Genomic DNA, 23,670 nt, shown 5'->3' with positions numbered 1-23,670 from the left:
TACATCATGTTAAATATACTACATCAGTGTCGTACCCCAAAATTTGCCCTCCTCATTCTATCTTCAATAACTCGAGGTTCAAGGGTTTTCTCAAGTCACTCTCTCCTATTCAAAATTAGGGTTTTCACTTTATCGAATGAGTTTGAATCTCTAAAGCCTAAAATGGATCTCAAGGTGTCTCATATGTCTCCACGCATCTCCATGTCAAAAGTCAAGCTTCAATTCCAAGGATTGCTCATTCAAATGCTCAAATGATCTACAATCGACTATGTTGATCTAAGAGTCAACTATAGTCAAAATACAGTCAAACTTCAAGATTTTTGGTCAACATCAAGCATGTGAGGTTATATCCATCATTTGATCAAAGATTGATCATGATCCATTAATAAAAACTCATAAATGAACAAATTCAAAAGGTTCAAATTAGGGTTTTTTATAGGAAAAGTCAACCCAATTTTGACTGGTCATAACTTTCACATGGAACATCAGAAATTCCTCACTCAAAGCCTATTTGGAAGAAAATTGGATTCTCTACAACTTTGTCTCTCACAAGCCAAGGCCAGAAATGCTGCATTTGGAAGATATAGTACAAAAGATTATAGGTCTTTTTCAAAGGTCAACCAAAAGCAATTTTTTGTCACAGGCCATATCATCAAGATAAAATATCCAAATGAAAAATATGTTCCAAAGTGGCCTCTAGAGGACATCTTGAGGTTTCCAAAAAGTCCTAAAACCCGTCCATATCTTAAAAATTGAGGGAGATATGCCTCGTCGAAGTTGGCTAAAATTTGGATGGAGAATGTGAAACAAAGTGGTTCAAAATGGATGTTTTTCCAAATAGGCCTATCTTTTTACGTTGGGGAATTGTTTCTAACATGGCCCATGACTTATAAGCCCATCCATATATTGTTCTATTATTTATTTTTATTTTTATTTATTTTGGATTTTATTGATTAAAATTCAAGTTAAATCAAAATAAATTAAACAAAAGGCCAATTAATTGGGAGAAAATACATGATTGAATATTTCCAGTCAAAAATCAATCAAATATTATGATTAAAGGTGAGGCAAGTGATTAGAAATCAATTAGAATGTGATTAAGTCAAGAATAGAAAGTTTTGCATTTGGATTTTCAATCAAAGATTCAATCACTCAATGATGGATATTTTGAGATTCTTGTTAACCTAATTCGTGGTACTATAAGAGCAGAAAGTGATAAAGGCATGAGGGGTTTTTTTGGAGGAGAAGAATCCTAAAAAAGGCTCCAAAATAACCGTGAGATAGAAGGGACATGCAGTCACGGTTTTAAAGGGTTTGAAGGAAAATAAAGAATTCCATTAGCATCCTGGTGATGCTCTGATCGATTCCAGCCCATAGCCACTGATTGAAAGGGGCTGAGACGTAAAAGCGCAGCCGTGGTCGAACCCCACTTTTTCGAATTCGGTTCCCATACGTACATGCGTTTTTAACTCGTTTTGATTATGTATTCATGCTTGTAACATTATTCCGATGCTATTTGTATAATTTAATTGAGTTTTTTGCTGCAGTTTGAGCATTCCACCATTGTTAGGGTTTAAAAGCTCTAAATTGGGATTTTTTTATGGAGGTGAAATTAGCCCGAATTAATGGTACCATCGTGTTCAGAGCATGATTTACAATCGATCCATGTCTTTGGAATTTATTTATTTGTTGTCTTTTGTGAGATTCAAATTTGCAGGGGTTATGGAAACATATAGAAACCGTGGCCAAAGCGTTTTAGGCTATGTTTGGATATCATAAAATCAACGGAGTGGAATGGAGCGGAGCAGAGTGGAACGGAGCGGAGCAGAGTGGAACGGAGCGGAACGAAGATACCATTCCATTGTTTGGAAATTTTAGGACGGAACAAGTTAAGTTGTTCATTCCGCCCAAATCGGAGGGTAAGAAAAATGGTGGTAAGTGATGGAATGGAATGGAATCCATACCACTCTATTCCGCTCCGTTCCATCCGTTTTTAAATTATCCAAACAATGGAATGTCATTTTATTCCATCCCATTCCGCTCCGCTCCATCCGGTTCCATCAATCCAAACAAAGCCTTATGCGTTTGCAGAAAAAAAAAGTAAAGGAAGAAGAAGAACTGGGGGGGGGCGCAGGTTCTTTTTTTAAAAATTTCTAAGTCCACTTTGTTTAATATATGACGTTTCACGATTATGTTGATATTAGCAAATGACCATTGGCCTAGTGGAAGCGTTGTGCAGTTGATTCGCGTACCCTCAGTGTACCGGTTCGATCCCTGGCTAGGGATCCCTTATTTTTACTTCGTTCGTAGTTTCAGCCTTCGCATGTTCCAGTGTGCACGCCCAGGTTTGACTCACCGTATGTCCTCGCATCTAAACCATAGGATCATGCCATGTTCAGATCCAACGCGTGTGAAGATAAAGGCACACCATGCACCCTCAAACGCAACTACACAGGGTCGAAGCCAGGTTTCTTTTATTGTTCTTATTTTATTTTTTTTATTTACATGTTATTTATATAATTGTTTAATTACATATTAATATGAATATATTTATTTTTTAAAATTAGGGTTAGAATATATAATTAGGATTAGGGTTATGATTAATTAGGATTATCCCGATTGTTCCGTTTATGTCGATTTAATTTGTTTAATTGATTCTAATTATTATAATCACAAAAACCCTATAAAAGTTACCAATACATTAGGGTTTGCCCAATCCCACTGGCCACTTGGTCAAAGTGTTAGGATTTTTATTTATTATTCGTTCTGACTAAATCTATTGGCCACGATGGGTAATGATCAATCATTTAATTATTTAATTAAATTAAAATAAAAATACATATTATTTTCTAAATGGTTTTAACCAAAGTTATTGGTTACGATGATTAGCATTTCCTTTTGATAAAAATTCGTTATTATTCGTAATCAAATCTATTGATTATGAGGGGTAACGATCAAATTAAATAATTAAAATACATCCATTTGCTAAAAGTGATAATCGAATTAATCAATTAGAATTGCCAGCAATTCTTTATAAATCTGTTAATTAGGGTGATCAAACCTATTGATCATCGCAATTAATGGTAACAAATCAGAACCAGGGTTGTACGCCATCTTAAATCATTCAAAATACTTCTCATCTCTTCAATACTGCGAATAAGGCAATTCAAAATGCCTTGCAAACCACAAAATCAAAACTACGATAGGCAATTCAAAAAGTCTTCAAACCATATCATATCAAACTCAAAGGCGTACAATCCTGTGCCCGAACTATGTAGACTCTGATCCTCCATAAGGAGGTACGTAGGCACTTGGTAACAAGGCGAGTCCCCTTCCCTAAAATCTCAATTTATTCAAATCTCACTTTTCGCCCTTTTTATTTCCTTAGCTATTAAACCTGAATATTTGGCCATAAAACTTTACCTTAGCCTCAAAACCTTAGGAAAGGGTTGAGGGTGCCTAACACCTATTCCCTCGACCTGATTATAATAATCTTACCCCGACCTCTTAACTGCGTAGGGTTTCCTATTCGCCCTGGTAGAATAGGTGGCGACTCTAAATATCTTAATTTTTAGGGCAGGTTGCTACAGCTGGCGACTCTGCTGGGGACTTTTTTAATTTAGGTTTACCCTAATTTAATCTTAGGTTTTATTATTATGGTTCATTTATTTAATTTTTACAATTTATATTATTATTGTTATTTATTATTATTAATAATTTTATTATTGTTATAAAACTAACTAAAACAATAGAGAGATCAAAGAGAGGTAGAGAAGAAAGAGAGCAATATTATTTTATCTTATTTCAAGTGTGCTTTACATTGTAATATGAGTCTCTATTTATAGGACTCAAGGGAGATAGAAAATCACACATATTAAACACATATTAAGTATGAAATAGGAAGATGAAGAACAAGGAGATGGATGGACATCCACTAACATAAATATTCATAACACTCCCCCTTGGATGTCCATTGAGGATATGCCTCGTTAAAACCTTACTAGAGAAAACCCAGTGGGAAAAATTCTAGTGAAGAAAAAAGAGTACAATATCCTTTGAATGTGAATTGCCTCGTTAAAAACCTTACCAGGAAAACCCAGTGGGACAAAACCACGGTGAAGGGAAAAAGAGTGCAAAACATATGTATTTCTCCCCCTCGTGCAAACATTTATATGTGTGACGATATTCTTTGTAGTCGTTTCTTAAAATGTCTTCTTCGAAGTGACTTCATATAGTGCTAATAGTTATGCAGGATTTGATGTTGTTGCCATGAGTTGTTTCATAGATCTCCATGAAGTGGTTGTACCATCACATGTAAACAAATAACCTGATTCTGATATACTATTGTGAGAATCTGACAAGTAACCAGCATCTCTAAGATAACGAAGTATATGTTTGACTCCGTTCAAATGTCTTCATGTAGGCGAATAATTGTATCTTGGTAATAGATTAACCACAAACGATATATCGAAACGTGTATAATTAGCAAGGTACATTAGTGCTCCAATTGCACTAAGATATGGTACTTCATGATCAAACAATTTTTGTAATCATTTTCTTGAGGCGTGAAAGGATGTTTCTCTACATCTAATGATATAATAATCATTAGAGTAAATAATGGATGATATTTGTCCATATAGAAGTATTTCAACACTTTTTTATATAACCTTCCTGATGTACAAATATTCCATTGTCCAAATTCTCAATTTGTAAGCCTATACATAATTTTTGTTTTTCTTAGGACCTTCATCTCAAACTTTTTCTTTAAGGAATTTATAGCTTTTGGAAGCTCTTCAGGAGTTCCAATAATATGTATGTCATTCACATAGATAACTAGTATTGCAAGTTCTTTTCCACATCATTTTATGAAAATACAAGTACAAATTAAATTATTTGTATATTCATCATTTAGTAAATATTAACTGAGGCGATTATACCACATGCATCCAGATTCTTTCAGCTTATACAGAGACTTGTTCAATTTGATGTAGTAGTTTTCTCGAGATCCATAATTGCGTGCCTCTGGTATATTTAACCCTTCAAGGAGTTTCATGTAAATGTCACTATTAAGTGAACTATATGAATAGGATGTCATTACAACCATCATGTTCAAATTAAGCCCTTCATGTGTTACAAGGCTAATTAATTATCAAAAATCGATTAAATCCACTACAGGTGAATATGTTTTATCAAAATCAATCTCAGGTCTTTGTGAAAATAATTGAGCAATAAATCAAACTTTATATCATTCTTATTTTTCTTTTTCACAAAAACTCATTTATATCACATTAGTTTCACACCTTGAGGTGTTCGGACTACAGGTCCAAAAGTGAGTCACTTGTAAAGAGAGTTTAATTCTTCTTCAATTGAATATATTTATTTTGACCAATTCTCACTTAGTTTACAATCTTTAATAGACTTTGACTCATGATCCTCGTTATCATTGATCACTTTTAACGATATATTGTATACAAAGACATTGTCAATATCGACTTTATCTGGTTATCTCAATTTCGGTTCCATTCCATTTCATCCATGACTTAATTTATCGAGATCTCTTTATTTCATATTTCAAGTACTTAATTTGTTCTTCTGGAACTGAAAATTAAATTAGGTCAAAGTACTCTTAGCATTTTCATATCCTCACTTGGGTCATCTTTAGTTTCTTTTCTTAGTAGAGGACTTTTAACATTGGAACCGACTTTCATACCACGCTTCAGGAGCCGCAACATCTCATTTGCAATATTATATTATTCAATAGGAGAATCCACTTTGAGTGGAGTATTATCAGCTGATAATTTATTTCATAAACTTTGAAAATGAATAATATTTTGAACTTTTAGTTCATATTGATTTGTACGAGGATCAAGACAACAATGTATTTTAAATTTTTCATTTGAACTTCTTGTTCATGATTTCAGTTGTTCATTTGAACTTGTTCATGATTTCAGCTGCTTATTCCCTCCCCCCTAATATTGGGAAAATTAATTTATCAAGTGATAATCAGCCTACTGGGCTGCAATCAAGTATTTGATTATTTTCTCAAATTATATCCTCAAAATTGAGATTCATATTAATTATATTTTTCAATATTCTTTCATGACTCATCTTAATATATTATATTGGAGCAATTGGAATATACACAACACATCCAAATATTCACTTAGATGAGAAATATTAGAATAAATTAGGGAGGACTAAGATATAGTATCTTGTTGGCTTAATGCGAATAAATATCTTAATATCATACTTTGGGTGTTTCAAATATATAATTTAGAATTGACGATCTCATAAGTATCAACCATATAATTAACTTTAGACGTCTAAAAAATGGATCTTCGGGTCCATTTTCTTTTTATGAACATATATTACATGATATTCAATATCAATTTTTAATAATATATGTGATACTTATACAAGAATTTCTATAAAAAAATCCAGAAAAACAAGATCTTAGTCTAATTAGTTGAGAAAATAATTTCACAAACTTCTGGTTGTGAGTAGAGACATATGCATGATATTTTAGTCGATGCAACAATTAATGTCATAAAAACGCAATTTCTCAAATTTTTTATTTTCCTTTAGAAACACACAAAAATTGACTGGATTGAAGAAACTTCTGGTTCTTCAATACAAATTATTCACATCATATTATATCCGATATGACCCAACCGGTTTTACCAACGACACATTTAAGTGTAATTTGTAAACTACTGGTTTACAATGACATGTGCTTAAATTGTATTGATATAAGTGTAGTACAAGCCCGAGGAAAAAGACGGTAGCTTTTCTATTACACATTTTCTGTCCAAATTGTGTTGTGTAATACAAAGATATTCGATACCTCCAATATAATTCAAAACCAATATAATAAAATCTCAGTATTAAACACTTTAATCAAACACATTTATATGAACATATTATCATATAATTATCAAACAATTACCCCTTATAAAATTAAACATATTTAATCATACAATATTATATCACTAAAATTATATCGTTATATAATTAATTTGATTTACTATCCTTCAGGGATGGATAAGTTCTTCAAGATCTATAAAAATAATTTATTTTTCTATCCTTCAGGGATGTTTGATAAGTTCTTCAGGAACTATAAAAATAATTTATTTTTCTATCCTTCAAGGATGCTTGATAAGTTCTTCAAGAACTATATAAATAATTTGTTATAAACAATAATCTAAAAATATATATATAACCATCCTTCTGGGATGCGTTAAAATTATTTGTGTCGTGGCTGACATATTTTTCTTTTTTAAATATTTATTTCTTCCACGTAAGCTGCATTTTGTTTTTTCTATTTTGGTCCCTAAAACCTTAAAATGTAAATTTTTCAAAAATGGTCTTAATGGGTTTTGAACCCATGACATTTAGCTTAACAACACCAAAGGCTTTCCACCCAGCCACTTCAATTATTTAAAATATATTTACAATTCATTTATATACATTATATAATGAGATAATTTTTTAAATTTTGGTATTAATTTTTGTTTTGTTCTAATAAATAATAGTATACAATAATTAATAACTGCAAATATTTTACATAGTATTTCATATTATTTCCACTATGCAATAATTCAAATATTTAGTATTTACTAGTCTTCAATTTAAAAAATTAATAAATAAAATATTTAATAAATTAAAATAAATAATTCAAATATTTAAGATTTTAGATATGATTAAGTATATATAATAATATTTTAATAGTTGATTAATATTAACGCTAAATAATTTATTAAATATTTCAATATATTTAAATAAATTAATATAGTTAAATAATAATTAACGCGAAATAATTAATTTGTAACAATAAATTAATATAGTTAAATAATAATAGCAAATGTATTAAATATATTATATAATAATATTTTAATTATTAAATAAAATATTTAATATTTCAGCCATTAATATTTATACCACATAGTTAAAAGATAAATATATTTCAAATATTTAATATTTTAAATATTTATTTTATCAAACAATTAGTTTATTAAATATTTAGTTTATTAAACAATTTGCTTATTAAATATTTAAGTATTTTATATTTATTTGATATTAGTATTAAATAAATATATATTTGTTTTTATTAACCTTTTAACTATTTTTAATTATTTATTAAATATTGAGGCATAATCATTCAAATATTTCAACTATTTATTAAATACTGAAGCATTTATGTAATATACATCTTGTTGCATTGTAATAAAAAAATTGAATGTATGGTCTAATGGTTGAAGAGTATTGTGTGAAAGTAAGGGGCATGGGTTCAAACCTTGTTGGGAGCAAAATTTTAAACTTTTGCATTTTAACATTGTCAAAGAAAAAAAAAAACGTGGCTAGAAACATTGTCAAACAAAAAGAAAAAAAACGTGGCTGGAGAAAAAAAACGTGGCTGGCCATGTCAGAAATTAAAAAATGGAAAAATAAAATAAAAAGGTAGCCACATCATTTCTGTTAGCCACATAAGCATTTTTTAACGGAAATTGGACGTCAGGGACCAAAGTGAACAAGGAATGGACATATGGGGACTTGGACCAAAAAAAAAAAGATACAGGGACCAAAATCCAAAACACGCTAACTTACAGGGACGAAAGCATTATTTAAGCCTTATTATTATTACTAACCATCTTCTTATTATTGTTAATTAAATTAATAATTTATATAATTATTATTATGACTAACAATCTTCTGACAGTAATATGAGGCAGCCATTTATATAATTAAAAGCAATTGTCTTCCATTGTCATTGTCATTTACTAACCATTGCTAGTTATTTTTATTACGTAAATTTTTATTTTAGTCATTGTTAGTGATTTATTTTTGTTATGTTAAATATTTGATTTATTGCTCTTATCTACTATCTACCCAATATTATTAAATTGACCATACTACCTAAAATAACCTTTTTCCAAAAATACATTAACCTTGCAAAAGGTTGTTTCAGTAATTAACAAAATGAATTTTTTCTGTGGCCATGTGTGGTTTGCTGATTCGTCCATTCACATAAAATTGTACTTTCCCTCCAAAGCTACTTTACTTTGTCTGCAGCTTCTCACACTTTCCCTTTCTTTCTCACACTTCAATTCGGTTTCCTCTCAGAAGTCCTCCCTTTCTCTCGGTTTTCCTCCCTTTCTATTATTGTTCTCTAACGGCGCCGGTAAAGAAACCACTGTACGGTATGCGTTTCTTCCTTCTTTTTTTTTCAAACCATGAGCTGTTAGTTGTTTGTCTGCCGTTTCGTGCTTGACACTACCGTCGAGATTGAAGTTATTTGAAAGCCTTAAACTTCACATGACCATTGCAGAGTTTGAAAAAGTTCTTTCATTATGACAATAAACTTGATCGGAGTTTTGGTTATTTTACACCCGCCCAGCCTATTCATTTTCATTCAGAATGTTTTTTGTTTGGCCTGATAAGTTATGCTTGCATTCTACCACAAGAACAATGTCAAGGGCTCCCATTCTCATAAACGATCTGGTCAAGGGGAACCAAGTCTGGAAAATGCTGATTAGGGTTGTTGATCTTTGGGTTGTTAATGAGAAAAATGGCCATCAACACCTTGAGATGGTCATTCAAGATGTAAAGGTATCATTTTTCCTAAGATTCAAAAAGTGTTTGTTTGTGCTTTTATAATTTTCCACTGTTTTCTTTCTGTCATAACATCTACTCTTTATGTTAATAGTTTTCAAAAAACCTTACATTCTTTTGTGTATCTGGCAAATGACCATTATTAAACGATGCTCTTCGCAGGCTGATAAGATTCATGTCACAAGTTGGAACTGAGATTTCAAAGATTGGTTTGAACAAGTGAAGGAGCATGAGACTTATATTCTGTATAATGGAGAGCCCGTTGACAACGAAGGTCCTTTAAAAGTCTGTTCTCACCCACTCAAGCTCGTCCTCAACTGAGGGACTACGATGATGAAGGCGGCGTTACCCGACATACCAACCCACAAATTCATTTTTCATCCTATTGATAACTTTCTTAAAGGGAACTACAAGCATGACATGTTATATGGTGAGATATGACTATTTTAGTTTGTGATATGGTTTACTTATTTGAATCTCCTTCTGTTAGGTCACATATCCATGAATGCAAATGTTTCTAATGTTGCTTTACTTGCTTCATACATTTTAGATGTTATAGGGGTGTTGCAAGATGTTGTTAAGATACAAATGGGTGGTGGTGGTTGGAAATCTTGCGTAAATCTTGCGTGATGTCGAAGGGAATGTTATCGAGGTGGCATTATGGGAAGCTTACGGCAAGCAATTCATGAACTACACTACCCCGAACAACACTTCTGGGCCTACAATTATGGTTTTGACCCATGCCTGGTGCAAGCCAAATTCAGGTTTCAATTTGTTAACAATGCATCATACTTGACGTTTAGATTTATCTACTTTAATGTTTAGATCACTATTCCATGTTTCCTGTTACACTGTCCTTCTTACAAACCTTTGCCTTGTATTGTAGTTTATGGTCTTCCGTCTCTTTCGAATGCATGGAACGGCTCTAGACTTCTCATTAACTTGGACCATCCACAAGTGGCAGAATTCAAAGCTAGGTAATGTATCCACTTATCTGCAAAAATTTCATCAATTAATGTGTTTCAATTCGATAAAATATTTTATGAAGATCATGTTGTTTTCAGTTTTGGAACTACTGCTTTATCCGGTATACCTGCCCTTTCCCAATCATTAACATGCGATTCTTCCATTCAATCTGCAAACAATTTCTGGACTAACTTGAGTGAGGTCAGGAGTATCCATGCAATCGCTGCACTAGCAAAGGTTTGGCTGAATTTACATAATTTATGTTCTGAAAATATTCTTATTCTTTCTATGTCATTAGCACGCCATTAAGCTTTCAATTCTGTTTTCCATTATCTTCGATGCAACAGGATTCTTTCGCAATGACTATTGGCACTACCGTCGGTTTCAAAGCTTCCAAGAACGGATGGTATTTTGAGTCTTATGCTGGGTCATCTGGAAATACAGATCCTGAACCTGTTACCAAGTGAAAACTTATTCTTGCCCTTCTACCCAATTGCATATCTTACTAAAATATCTATCAATGACTTTAAACTCACTTATTCATGTTAGGTTCAAAGTTGAGGTTGAAGTTGTCTATGGTGACCACAATGGAACATTTGTTTTTTGGGATAAGGATTGTATTCCTTTTACAAAAATGACTGCTAGGGAATTAAGAGAGGTTATGAAAGAGGTGAGATTTGTCATTGGCATTTTGCTTTTATTGCATTATGTCGGTTACTTGCATATTAATCCTATAGTAATTTCATTTTTTTGCATAGGCTGGAGAAGACAATCCTAAAATTTGGCCTGCTGATCTAGATGTTTTGTTGAATAAAGAATTTGTGTTTCGTGTCAAGTATCAACAACAGTACCGACAATTCTCTATCGTTAAAATACTTAACGAGGAGGGCCTTTACGCCAAGTTTGACAAATACCTCAGCCCAGATGAGGTGCATCATATGTTTCATGCATTAATATCACATTGGTTGTTTTCTGTTACAGACCATGCCACTTCAGACCGTTCTTGAAACGTCCACCGCTGCTCCGATACTTATTCCAAACCAAGTTAGTTCATGGATCTTTACTTTTATCTATTGTAAAAAACAGTCCATTGTTAACTCCCTCAAATGGTTAACTCATTTCTATGTCTCATTTGTAGCTCACACAAACTTCGGAGCAATCAATCTGTGCTGAGCCATACTCGGCTGCTAACCCGACTTGGAGCCCAGAAGCAAGCTCCAACAGTACTCCAGCCAAGAGGGGATCAGAGTCAACCTCGGTTAATGATATCATCCAGGCTGAAGAGATCACTCCCAAACAATCCGCCACTAAGGCCAAGACCGGAAAGAAGCTTAAGCATTTGAAGAAAGAATAATTTGGTGGGTTTATTTCAACAATTTCTCTCTTTTTTGTTGTTGTATCTAGAATTTTGGAAGTGTAAGGATATATTCCACTAACTGAACTGATTTATGAACTACTCTCATTATTAGTTATCTATGCCATGACTCTGTAGTATTATAACTCCTTTATGCAATATTCACCATGTTTTGTAATCATTCTGATATTATAAATATCTAATTGTTGATCAATTCGTGTTATAAGCTTATGAATGCTTACTTATATAATATTCAAAAAGGCTGAGTTGCAAATGAACCAAACATCCTGCAAGAATAACAAATAATTTACATCTTCCCTAATACCAGTGCTGATAACTACATGTTCCCTAATTACCTACAAGAAAAAACATGTTCCCAATTGTGCATAGATTTACCAATGCTGATAATTACCTACAATATTATACATGATCACTAATTACATGTTCCCTAATTAAGCTGTTAGATATTAGACAGAGTAATGCAACCTAACTTAGTTTTGAAGAATATGTATTGGCAGTTGTTTTCTTCAATAGATTAGCTTTCTGAAAATTCAGTAGATTCCACATAACACTTGAGTTTAATAAATTCCATCTTTAAGATATTGTTAGCTAGCAAAAATAATTTTCAATGTTTTGATATCAAAGTAATAAAATTAAGCAATTTGTTGAAGAATTTATGTGAGGTAGTTATGTTGAATTATTTAGACAGAATCTATGAAAATCCAACTGTGTGATTATCATGTTGTATTATTTGGACAGAGCAGCAATAACTAGCAATGGTGTTATTGGACATCACACAACTTTTACAAGTGGTACCTGCAAGTCTGGTACATGAATTAAGTAAGGTTAACATTACTTCATATGTTTATAAGTGACATCACACAATTGGATTACCAATGCTGATAATTACCTACAATATTATACATGATCACTAATTACATGTTCCCTAATTAAGCTGGTAGATATTAGACAAAGTTATGCTGCCTCACTTAGACTACAACTTGCGTGTTATACAATGAGCTGAACCTTAGAGTTTTCCTACTACTGAGCTGAACCTTAGAGCAGTTGGCACCATTTTAAAATAACATTAAAATTTAGTCACAAGACATGTTCTTTAAATGATACATAATATACTTAATGGTGGCCATTTGGATGCAAGACTTTTGCACTTTCGGTATTTTTTTAAATAAATTGCAAAGGTGGCATAACTGTATGCTTCCAAGAAAAACTCTGTGCTAAAGATGTTGGACCTGTGGTAAACATGATTTCTGCGTTTTTCAAAACAACCCTATCACTTTTTTATTTATCTTTTGTACAATGCATAGCTCCCTTTTTCAGCATTGCACATTGGGCCACGCAAATTACTCTCTAAAACTGTCCTTAACTGCGCAGGTACAGCAGGTAGATTGGTACACATTCCAGCATTTTGGGAAATTCTAGAGATATGTGTCACATCTACCTTAAATGCTATGTACTCCTTGACACGGTAAGTCAAACATTTTCCATAGGTTTTGTTTTTTTTTATGACATCCCTTTCATAATTACATTAATTTCTGATGTGCCCAAGCAAAAGTAATGTAGGATGTAGTTGTAATTGTATTGTAACTTTAAACTCCATGCCAGGCACTGCTGCACACTTGCAGCATGTAATGATGTCCTATCTCTAGCTAGGGCTGCATAAATTTAGTTTTTGTAACCGAGTAGTTTTTTCATTTTCAATTTTTGACCCATTTTCAAATTAGTGATCGTAACTACATTTTATAATAGCCAGCTATTTACCTATGTCCTTAGCAAATTAAGAATTACCACCACTTTTTCACTGCAACCCAACATTTGATGAAACTTATCTTTGGTTTTAGGGGGGATTGTCACGATTTGTTTAAAAAATGGACATCTATTTTTACTCTTAAGAAATTAACTTTAATAGGTTCTAATATTAAATTCATTGGACAAACAAATTTTACTGACCTTGACAAACATTTTTTCAGTTGAACCTTTCCTGTAAGTTTGCCTTGACATTGAGCACAAATATCACATTTGTTAACATCTATTTCGTATGCAACAGTCTTGCAACCTCATTGTTCCTGCTAAAGAAGGTCGATACATGAGATTGGAATAACTTCATTAGGTGCAAATCTAAGCCTGCCTAACCTATTAATGTATGTATGCTTCTGTAATAATGTGCCTTGGATTTTCATGAAACCTACTAAACTTACCATTGCTTGTGATCTTTTTGCCTTCCTGCGAATTTGGTATGCCAGACAAAGCCTAAATACAGTCAAGAGATATTTTTAGGGATGAAACTGTGTAGAATGGTGTTATATGAACTTATGTACCTGCACAGAATATTGCTTAAACTTATATATGAATGCTAAAAAAAGGACTAGATAGTTTAACATTTTCAATTTATGCATAGATACATATTCAACAAAGAGACGCCTTTCAGTGCTGAACTCAATAGTCAATGCCATCTATTAGAAAAAACCTAATTGCCACTATGTTCAATATACAGCAAGAATCATGTATGGGACATCTAAAATTTGTTGAGTTCAGCCAAGCTTGTGTAGTACTTCTACAAAATATTCACTGCTCAACAAATTTGTAGAAGTGTTTCCCTTATTTATCACTGTGATCAATATACAGCAACAATCATGTATGCCAAAATATTAGAAAAAACCTAATTACCTTCCCTTATTTATCACATTGCTTCCCTTATTTATCATGTGAAGGAGCATGAGACTCAAATATCTCAATGATCCCTTATTTATTCTGATTAGGAATAGCCAAAATTTGTTGAATATGGCTGACCTATGCTTCTCTCTATATAATGGCAAACATCGTTTAATTCTTTTAGATAGCACAGATTGGTATCTTTTTATACAATGTGAAGTTTGTTGAAGCATTTAATGTATGGCACATCTACCTCATTAAGAGCATTAACTAATATATCAACTGTTTTATAACTTTTCTAAGTCATATAGATGTTGTGTTTTTTCTCTACCATTGAGAATTTAATGCTATCTATTATTTACTTTGAGTGAGGAGCAGTGAATATTTTGTTCAACCAAGGACAGAACAATATTAATGGTTCTGAGTTAAGTATAATATGACATGTTGATGAACAAGTGTTTTTAAGAATCCTTTGCTTTAAGACCATCATCATTTACCGATTACTAATTGTAAAATGATTGCCACTGTTGTAGATAATTTTTTGTTGCTACAAATGGAGCATATTCACAATGCATCCGGAAAAAAGGCTAGAGCTAGAAGAATGTTGATTTTGAAAGAAAACCAGTCTAAATGTCAAAAATTTAGTCCTCAACAAATACTCCGTGCGCAGACTGTGATTAATAATCCTACCTTCCACACTCCGAGACAACCTTTGTCCGACCTTACTCAGGCATTCCAAAATATTATTACAAGAACACCAGTTGATCAACATTCTATTAGTCCAAATATCAGCGACGCAGGGACAGAACCTAGCCTATCAATACACGGTTTTAAAAATCTGAGAAGCTGCCACATTGGCTCCTTAGGAACAAATCTTTACTCAAAGTTTGCATCAACTTCTACACTTAAGGAAAATGATACTTTTGGTCTTCCGAGCATAACTAATCAGCACCCCCTTTCGCTTCATGAAAATAACGTCGTTCGAGCCGGAAGTTCTTCTAATAGAGCCACGTTACTATAATTATTTTTCTTTCATACATACTGTTTCAACCATTGTTTATATCTAATTAGTCAACTGTCTATAGGTAAAAATTTCTAATGTATTGCCCATTTTCTTTGTCAATAGATGTCCACCGGATTCCATGACAGGTCGGGGACGGCCTAAAAATCAATATGGAGTTCCAAATATGGCGCTTAACTTGTGCAGAATGTTTCCTATACCAACGAATACGCAAGAAACTGCCATGCAAACTCAGACCTCAAATGCAAACCCACAGCCTATGTAGATTATTTGATCATATAATTAAATTACCCTTCAAATCACCTATATATTTGTAAGTTTGATCTTACTAATCTTTGAGAATTGAATAGGTGTTCAACATTCCATAAACCTGGCAGGGGCAGGCCTAGGAAAAAAAACCACTGCTCCTAACCTCCCTATGAATCAGAATACAGAGATCTCCAACCAAACAATTAACTTGCAACAGTCTATGAATTCGGAAGTATCCAGATCAAGGTACCAAACGTGACATTCTAACCATTGCTTTGACAATTTATTTCAATCCCACAGCGAAGTCGTTACACCATATGTCCCTGGGCTTCAAGTACCGCAAAATAGGGCCAGTCTTGGTGCTGCCGAGTATACGCCGGTCGTAACGCCCACACATGGTCCCAAAAATCGAATGACGCCAACATGTCCAGTTTTTACACCTACAGTCAATTTGGATTTTAATAGCGACTCAGACAATGACAGCGACTATGACCCTTTTGCCAGTAAGTTTAATAATTCCATATAGTGCACCGTATGTTTGGTTGAAATTCATAACTGTCTCAACAACCCTTTTTGGCAGTATTATTTGTAAAATTATTGGTTGAAATTCATAACTGTCTCTACAACCATTTTTGGCCATTATGTTTCAACTATACCCACACATGTGATTATTTTCCTTTACTCAGATTAAATTTTCTTTATCATAACATTACAGCATATCTATCCGAGGATGAGTTATTCTCGGAAGACGAAAATTATGATGCACCTTTCACAATTCATGATAATGTTGCCGGCCATTCTGAAGGTATCAGTTCTTAAACACAGCCAGCATAACACAAAAACAGTTATGTTTAAATATTCCATTTCTTCTAAAATATTGATATATTCCATGCTTTTGTAGAATATTACGATATCGGATCCCCTCCTATTGAATGTCGTTATTGTAAAGCGATGATGTGGTATCAAGAGAGAATGCATAAAAGTTCTCATTCCGCCAACCCGAAGTTTATGATGTGTTGTGGGAACGGGAAAGTTGAACTCCCACTGCTTGGAGAGCCTCCGAAAACCCTTGCACAACTTTTGTTTGATCACAATAGTTTGGTTAGCCGCAAGTTCCAACAACAAATCCGAGTATACAACATGATGTTTGCATTCACGTCACCGGGGGCAAAGATTGAGAATCGATTTAACAATGGACGTGGGCCTCCAACACTAAGGATACAAGGTCAAACATGTCACCGAATAGGAAGTTTGTTGCCTCCGCAAGGTCAAAAACCTAAGTTTGCTCAGTTATATATTTATGACACCGAAAATGAAGTTGAAAATCGAATGCATGGACTAAGGTTATTTCTTGAAACCCATCCCTGTGAATGTGACATATATATATATATATATATATATATATATATATATATATATATATATATATATATATATATATATATATATATATATATATATATATATATCTTTTGTAAATATTGTTACTGTTTTAATATCTTTTGAATTAATATTCATTTTTTCTCCATATCAAGGAACAAAGAAGATTTTGATCCGGAAGTTGTCAGTCGATTAGCAAGCATGCTGTATGAATTCAATCCTCATGCTAAAAGTTTTCAAATGGCAAAACAATGGTTAAATAATGGGGAAACTCCAAATTTGAAGCTGCGGCTCATTTCCAACCGATCGACCAATGCCAGGGTGTATAATCAACCAACTGTGTCTGAAGTGGCTGCTTTGGTTGTTGGTGATATTGACACGACAGAAATGAGGGATATCATAATGCAGACAAAGGGAGGAAGACTTCAAAGAATCAACGAGCTGCATGCCGCTTACATGGCTTACCAGTATCCTTTGATATTTCCTTATGGTGAGGACGGTTATAGACCTGATGTTGCACATAGAGACTTGCCCGTCAACGAAAACAGCATAAGAAATAGGCTCACAATATGCGAATGGCTTGCCTTCCGCATTCAAACAAGGTTATCTGAAGCTAAGACTTTGTTATCTTCGAGAAGGTTGTTCCAGCAATTCCTGGTCGATGGTTACACAATGTTAGAATCCGAGAAACTAGAATGGCTACGTAAAAATCAACCAAAGCTTCAAGTGTCAAAGTACAACTCTTTAGAGAAAGAGGGCGATCAAAGTCAAGCTCCAGGAATAAGCATAGGTAAACGAGTTGTTTTGCCTTCTTCCTTTGTTGGCGGCCGTAGGTTTATGGATCAATTGTACTATGATGGGATGGCTATATGCAGTAAAGTCGGATTTCCCGATTTGTTTATTACTTTTACATGTAACCCAAATTGGCCGGAGATTCAAAGAGTTCTCGGACCTCTACATTTGAAGCCTCAAGATCGCCCGGATGTCATTTCAAGAGTTTTCAAAATCAAATTCGATCAACTCCTTTCAGATTTAACCAAAAAAGGCGTTCTTGGAAAAGTGCTTGCTTGTGAGTTACCTCTGCCCATTTACTTAAACATTTGAATACCATTGCTTTCATGATTTCTAATTTTGTTTTATTGTTCCCATGATAGATATGTACACCATTGAGTTCCAAAAGAGAGGATTACCTCATGCCCATATATTGTTGTTTTTGCATCCTTCAAACAAATATCCAAGGCCCGATGACATTGACAAGATCATTAGTGCGGAAGTCCCCGATCCCAGAAGACACCCTCGGTTATACAATTTGGTAAAATCTCACATGGTCCATGGTCCTTGTGGTTTGGCAAATCTCAACTCACCTTGCATGAAGGATAACAAGTGCACCAAGTTTTATCCTAAGAAATTTCAGCCTACGACTATAGTGGATCACGAGGGCTGTCCGGTTTATAGGAGAAGAAACAACGGACACACAATTGAAAAGAACGGCATCATCTTTCATAGTGGTCATGTGGTTCCTCACAATCCAAGTTTGCTGTTGAAATACGAAGCCCACATCAACATGGAATGGTACAACCAAAGTACTTCCATCAAATACCTTTTCAAATATATTAACAAAGGTTCAGATCGTATTTCTGCAATCATACAAGGTCAGGACAAAAACAATGTTGACGAGATCAAGCAATATTTGGATTGTCGATACATCTCCCCAAGTGAAGCATGTTGGATGATCTTTTCTTATTCTATACATGGAAGGAAGCCAGCTGTAGAGAGACTGTTTTTTCACATGGAAGGTGAAAACTCCGTGTACTACAAAGACTACGAGCAAGTTGGTGATGTTTTACTCAAACCAAGTGTAACTAAGTCAATGTTTACATCTTGGTTTGAGGCAAACAAAACTTACGAGGAAGCAAGATTGCTAACTTATGGTGACTTTGTTTCTAAATTTGTTTATCATAAAAGAAGTCGGACTTGAAAGCCAAGGAAAAGAGGATATACCATTTGTCGACTCATTTGGGTTCCTCAAAGCACTGGTGAATTGTTTTATTTAAGAATGATGCTCACTGTCACAAAGGGTCTTTTATGCTATAAAGACATTAAGAAAGTTGATGGAAAACAACTTAAAACTTTTAGGGACGCATGCTTTGCAATGGGATTTCTACAAGATGATCGAGAATTTGTCGAGGCGATCAAAGAGGCACACCTTTGGGGTTTTGGTCCATTTTTACGCAAGTTATTTGTGACAATGTTGTTATCTTCTTCCATGAACAGACCGGAACATGTTTGGAGAAAGACTTGGATGTATTTATCAGATGGCATTCTTTATGAGCAACGCTTATTCACAAGAAATCAAGGTATTTTCTTTTTACTCTCATTGTGGTGTTTGTTTAGATATATTGCTCCCTTCATGCATTTAACTATCTTGCTGCATAATACTGTTTTTATTTTACAAATAACATGCATCTAATATATTTGAACCACAAGATCCAAATAATTGCATTAACTTAGAGTAAACTGTGGGGAACAACAACATATAATAAATAAAATACCTTGCCTATTTAAACATATATATGTCATGATGATTTTAGTATTTACAACCAATGTACTACATGCTGAAAACTCAGAACCAGTATAAATTACCATGTTGACGCCTTTCTTTTTTTTTCTTCTACGAGAAGCTTCCTAACTGGTAGGTTACAATATATGGTATGCAGAATGGAGACTCTAATGTACAAACGATGACTCAAACCGTGTTTACCATTTTTTAATTTTATCATGTGAGAAAAGATATCACTGCCAGCTTACATGTGCAATTTAAGCAACATGGAAAGTAGACTGTAGAAACAATGTCTCATTACGTTTTTTTATCTCTTCATTTCCAAAACCGATACCTTGCCTATCATCCATAAGTAACTATCATTATTACAAAGGTCTAAGTAATATATAGTTCTCATTTCTATCATGCATAACATTCTATTTTTACCAATTATGTCGTAGGTCTGACAATGAGCGATGCCGAGCTCAAAGAAAGGACACTTATGGCCATTGAGACACTTTTACAAAATAATAATCGAAGTCTGAAAGACTTCAAGACAATGCCATATCCAAAAGATTTTTTCTTCTCCTTTACTGGAAATAGGCTACTTTACGATGAACTTCAATATGAGGTTGTTGCTCAAAAACAAAATTTTGACACTTTGTATGCTTCTCTTACAGGTAAGTAGACTCTATTGAATAAACATTTGAAAGTACATCAATTTTATGTTTTTATTAACACTCTGTTTTGAAATCACTATTATACATAGATGAGCAACGAAGCATTTTTGAGGAAATCATGGATGCTGTAGAAAAGCCACAAGGTGGGGTGTTTTTTTTATATGGCTATGGTGGGACTAGTAAGACCTTTATGTGGAACACTTTATCAGCAGCACTTAGGTCCAAAAAGAAAATTGTCTTGCCGGTTGCTTCAAGTGGAATTGCAAGTTTGTTGTTACCAGGAGGAAGAACAGCTCATTCTAGATTTAAGATTTCGTTCCTACTTTAGAGACTTCTATTTGCAACATTGAAAAAAAAGATGATATTGCTGAACTTCTTAAGTTTACGGATTTAATCATCTGGGATGAGGCCCCTATGGCTAACAAGTTTTGCTTCGAATCTTTGGACAAATCCTTAAAAGATATCATGAATGGCCCCACACATGCATCTAAAAAAAATTTGGACGTAAGGTTGTTGTTTTTGGTGGTGACTTCAGACAAATTCTCCCTGTTATACCAAGAGGTACTAGATCTGATATTATCCATGCAACAATTAATGCTTCTTATATTTGGGATCATTGTAAAGTATTGAGACTTACAAATAACATTAGATTGCAAAGTGGTCCACCTACTACTACAACTGATGAGATTAGGACCTTTTCTGAGTGGATTTTAAATATTGGAGATGGGACCATGTGTGAACCTAATGATGGTTATGCTGATATCTGTATTCCAGATGAGTTCATAATTTCTTACTTTTCAGATCCGATCCAGGCCATTATTGAAGATACCTACCCTGATCTCATTCATAATTATCTTGATTCCAATTATCTTCAAAGTCGTGCGATATTAGCTTCAACAATCGAAGTAGTTGATGATATCAACCAATATATCACTGACCTTCTTCCAGGTATTCATATGCCACTTAGTTCATTTCCTAAATGTTAATCATGAAGATCTTTTGTACTATGATATAACCTTTTTTCTCTTAACATTATTAACTAATTCTCGGTATTTTTCATGATGTAGGTGAAGAGAGAGAATACTTTAGTAGTGATTCCATTGATAGATCAGATGTAACTAACTTTGATGCATATGAGCATGTGACACCCGAGTTTGTGAACGCTCTTAAAACCTCAGGATTGCCTAACCATTCAATCCGGTTGAAAGTCGGGGCCACTATTATGTTATTGCGCAACCTAGATCAGTCAGAGGGCTTGTGCAACGGCACACGACTAACTGTAACCAGACTTACTGCCCATGTCATTGAAGCCAAGATCATTTCTGGAAAAAATATTGGTAACATCTTTTATATTCCTAGAATGTCTTTATCCCCCTCACAGTCTCCATGGCCATTTAAATTGGTTAGACGCCAATTTCCAATTATTGTTTCCTTTGCCATGACTATTACAAGTCACAGGGCCAGTCACTTGACAATGTGGGATTGTATTTGCCAAAGGAAGTTTTTAGTCATGGGCAATTGTATGTCGCTATCTCAAGAGTCAAATCCAAAAAGGGATTAAGGATTCTTATTCATGACAAAGAGAAACAACCTATGCTCTCTACCACAAATGTTGTTTTCAAGGAAGTGTTCCATAACATTTAAAAGGTGCGAGGTTACATATTATTTCGTACCAAACATGTATCAACGTAATTTACCACTATGAATTATTATTCATTTGCGATATAACTAAAATTGTGTTTTTTTAATATCTTTTAGGTTATATTCATTCACTTCATTTTGGAATGTCATGTAAGCTCAACTTATTTTTTATAAGATTTTGTAACACATTTTGTATTCCTCTACTTATTTATAGCAGCATATTGTTTGGTCAGTACTAAGCTTATAATATTTGGAATTTTACTAGAGCCAAAAAAAAGTCATATGGAGGCTAATACTTCTTCATTTTCATGACATTAACAATACTATAATTATATTTTTTGGCAGATTATATCTTTTCATTATGGTCATATTCCATATGTTAATTTCATCCGGAACAACACAACATCACTAAAAAATAACCCGTGCAGCAGCACGGGTCTCTTACTAGTTTTTGTTATCACAATAAATTTAAGACGAAGGACGTCGCGTCTTCCATTAACAAATAAACATAAAACCTTGCAATAAACCAATTTACCATACCATTATCATCACTGTAAACACATCTTTTTTTGCCACAAATGTTCATGATCTACTCCTAACCAAATACCACCATATCCAAATTCCAATTCAAAATCATTATCAAAAACATAAACAATTAAATCAAGAAGACTCAAGCAACGATATACATCACTTCTAATGTTACAATAATATTGGTTTGCTCTCTTTTTGCAGTAAGGCCTCATCAACAGCAAAACAAAATGCAGGAAAAAATCAAAGTGAAAAGCTTTATTGTAGACGCCGACATCAACATCTCCTCCCATAACACACGCAACGTCCACGCCACGACCGCAACACCCCTTCGCCGGATCTCCATGAAGGCCCAGCCGTTTTACCCCAACACGACAACCTTTCAAACGCATCCCCCTCCATAGTAGATCCGACGGTGCACCAATTCAGAATCGACCCACCATGCGAGAAGTCCAGCGCCGCCACCAACACCTTCAATCCGCAATGACCACCGCTCCCTTCCACACGTGACCACCATCGTGTAAAGCTCTACGAATCGTCATCGTCATTACCGGGCTCTGAGCAACAGCAAATCGGCCGCGTTCCCTTTCGCGCAGGTTCGATTTCCTTCATTTATTTTGTTTTCTTTTTCATCTGGTGAATTAATAGTGACATGTCAATGGAGATTTTGCGTGGATCTGTTTGAAAAAAAGGAAGAAGAACTTATCAATAGGAAGAGAAAGAGATGGGGTCTTCCTGTGTTTTCTTTTTGCAGATATCACATGTACATTGGCTTTGGATTGTTTTGTTATTTGTTCTCTGCGCCAAGTATCACAAGCTGATAGGCCAAGGGAAATTTTGAAAGACCATGAAACACATAGAGCGTTTCCCCTTTACTATTCGGTTTGTTTCTTTTCTCAAATTTTTTATTTTAACTAGTAACTAACCCGTGCGTGTGCACGGGTTCTGGTATGTGACGCGCATTTGTTTCAGATATATATTTTTTAATAGAAAAATATCTGATACCCGTTAAAAAATAATAATTGAATGTATA

The 23,670-nt window shown here is 33.9% G+C and overlaps 2 protein-coding genes across 2 annotated transcripts; both read left to right on the top strand.

Annotated features, from left to right (window-relative positions):
- Positions 1-9,939: 9,939 nt before the first annotated feature.
- Positions 9,940-11,929, top strand: LOC131650926 (uncharacterized). Its single transcript, XM_058920627.1, has 9 exons — positions 9,940-10,039; positions 10,160-10,224; positions 10,435-10,586; positions 10,674-10,812; positions 10,923-11,038; positions 11,125-11,245; positions 11,334-11,504; positions 11,557-11,619; positions 11,714-11,929. The coding sequence occupies exons 1-9, from the start codon at positions 9,940-9,942 to the stop codon at positions 11,927-11,929; spliced, it is 1,143 nt and encodes a 380-aa protein (XP_058776610.1).
- Positions 11,930-15,113: 3,184 nt separating this feature from the next.
- LOC131650920 (uncharacterized) lies at positions 15,114-19,227 on the top strand. Its single transcript, XM_058920622.1, has 7 exons — positions 15,114-15,610; positions 15,726-15,881; positions 16,170-16,372; positions 16,585-16,674; positions 16,771-17,212; positions 17,405-18,318; positions 18,404-19,227. The coding sequence occupies exons 1-7, from the start codon at positions 15,114-15,116 to the stop codon at positions 19,225-19,227; spliced, it is 3,126 nt and encodes a 1,041-aa protein (XP_058776605.1).
- Positions 19,228-23,670: the final 4,443 nt, after the last annotated feature.

This window comes from Vicia villosa, linkage group LG1, assembly GCF_029867415.1.
Source record: "Vicia villosa cultivar HV-30 ecotype Madison, WI linkage group LG1, Vvil1.0, whole genome shotgun sequence".
Taxonomy (NCBI): Eukaryota; Viridiplantae; Streptophyta; class Magnoliopsida; order Fabales; family Fabaceae; genus Vicia; species Vicia villosa.
This window is presented reverse-complemented; position numbering and strand designations above follow the sequence as displayed.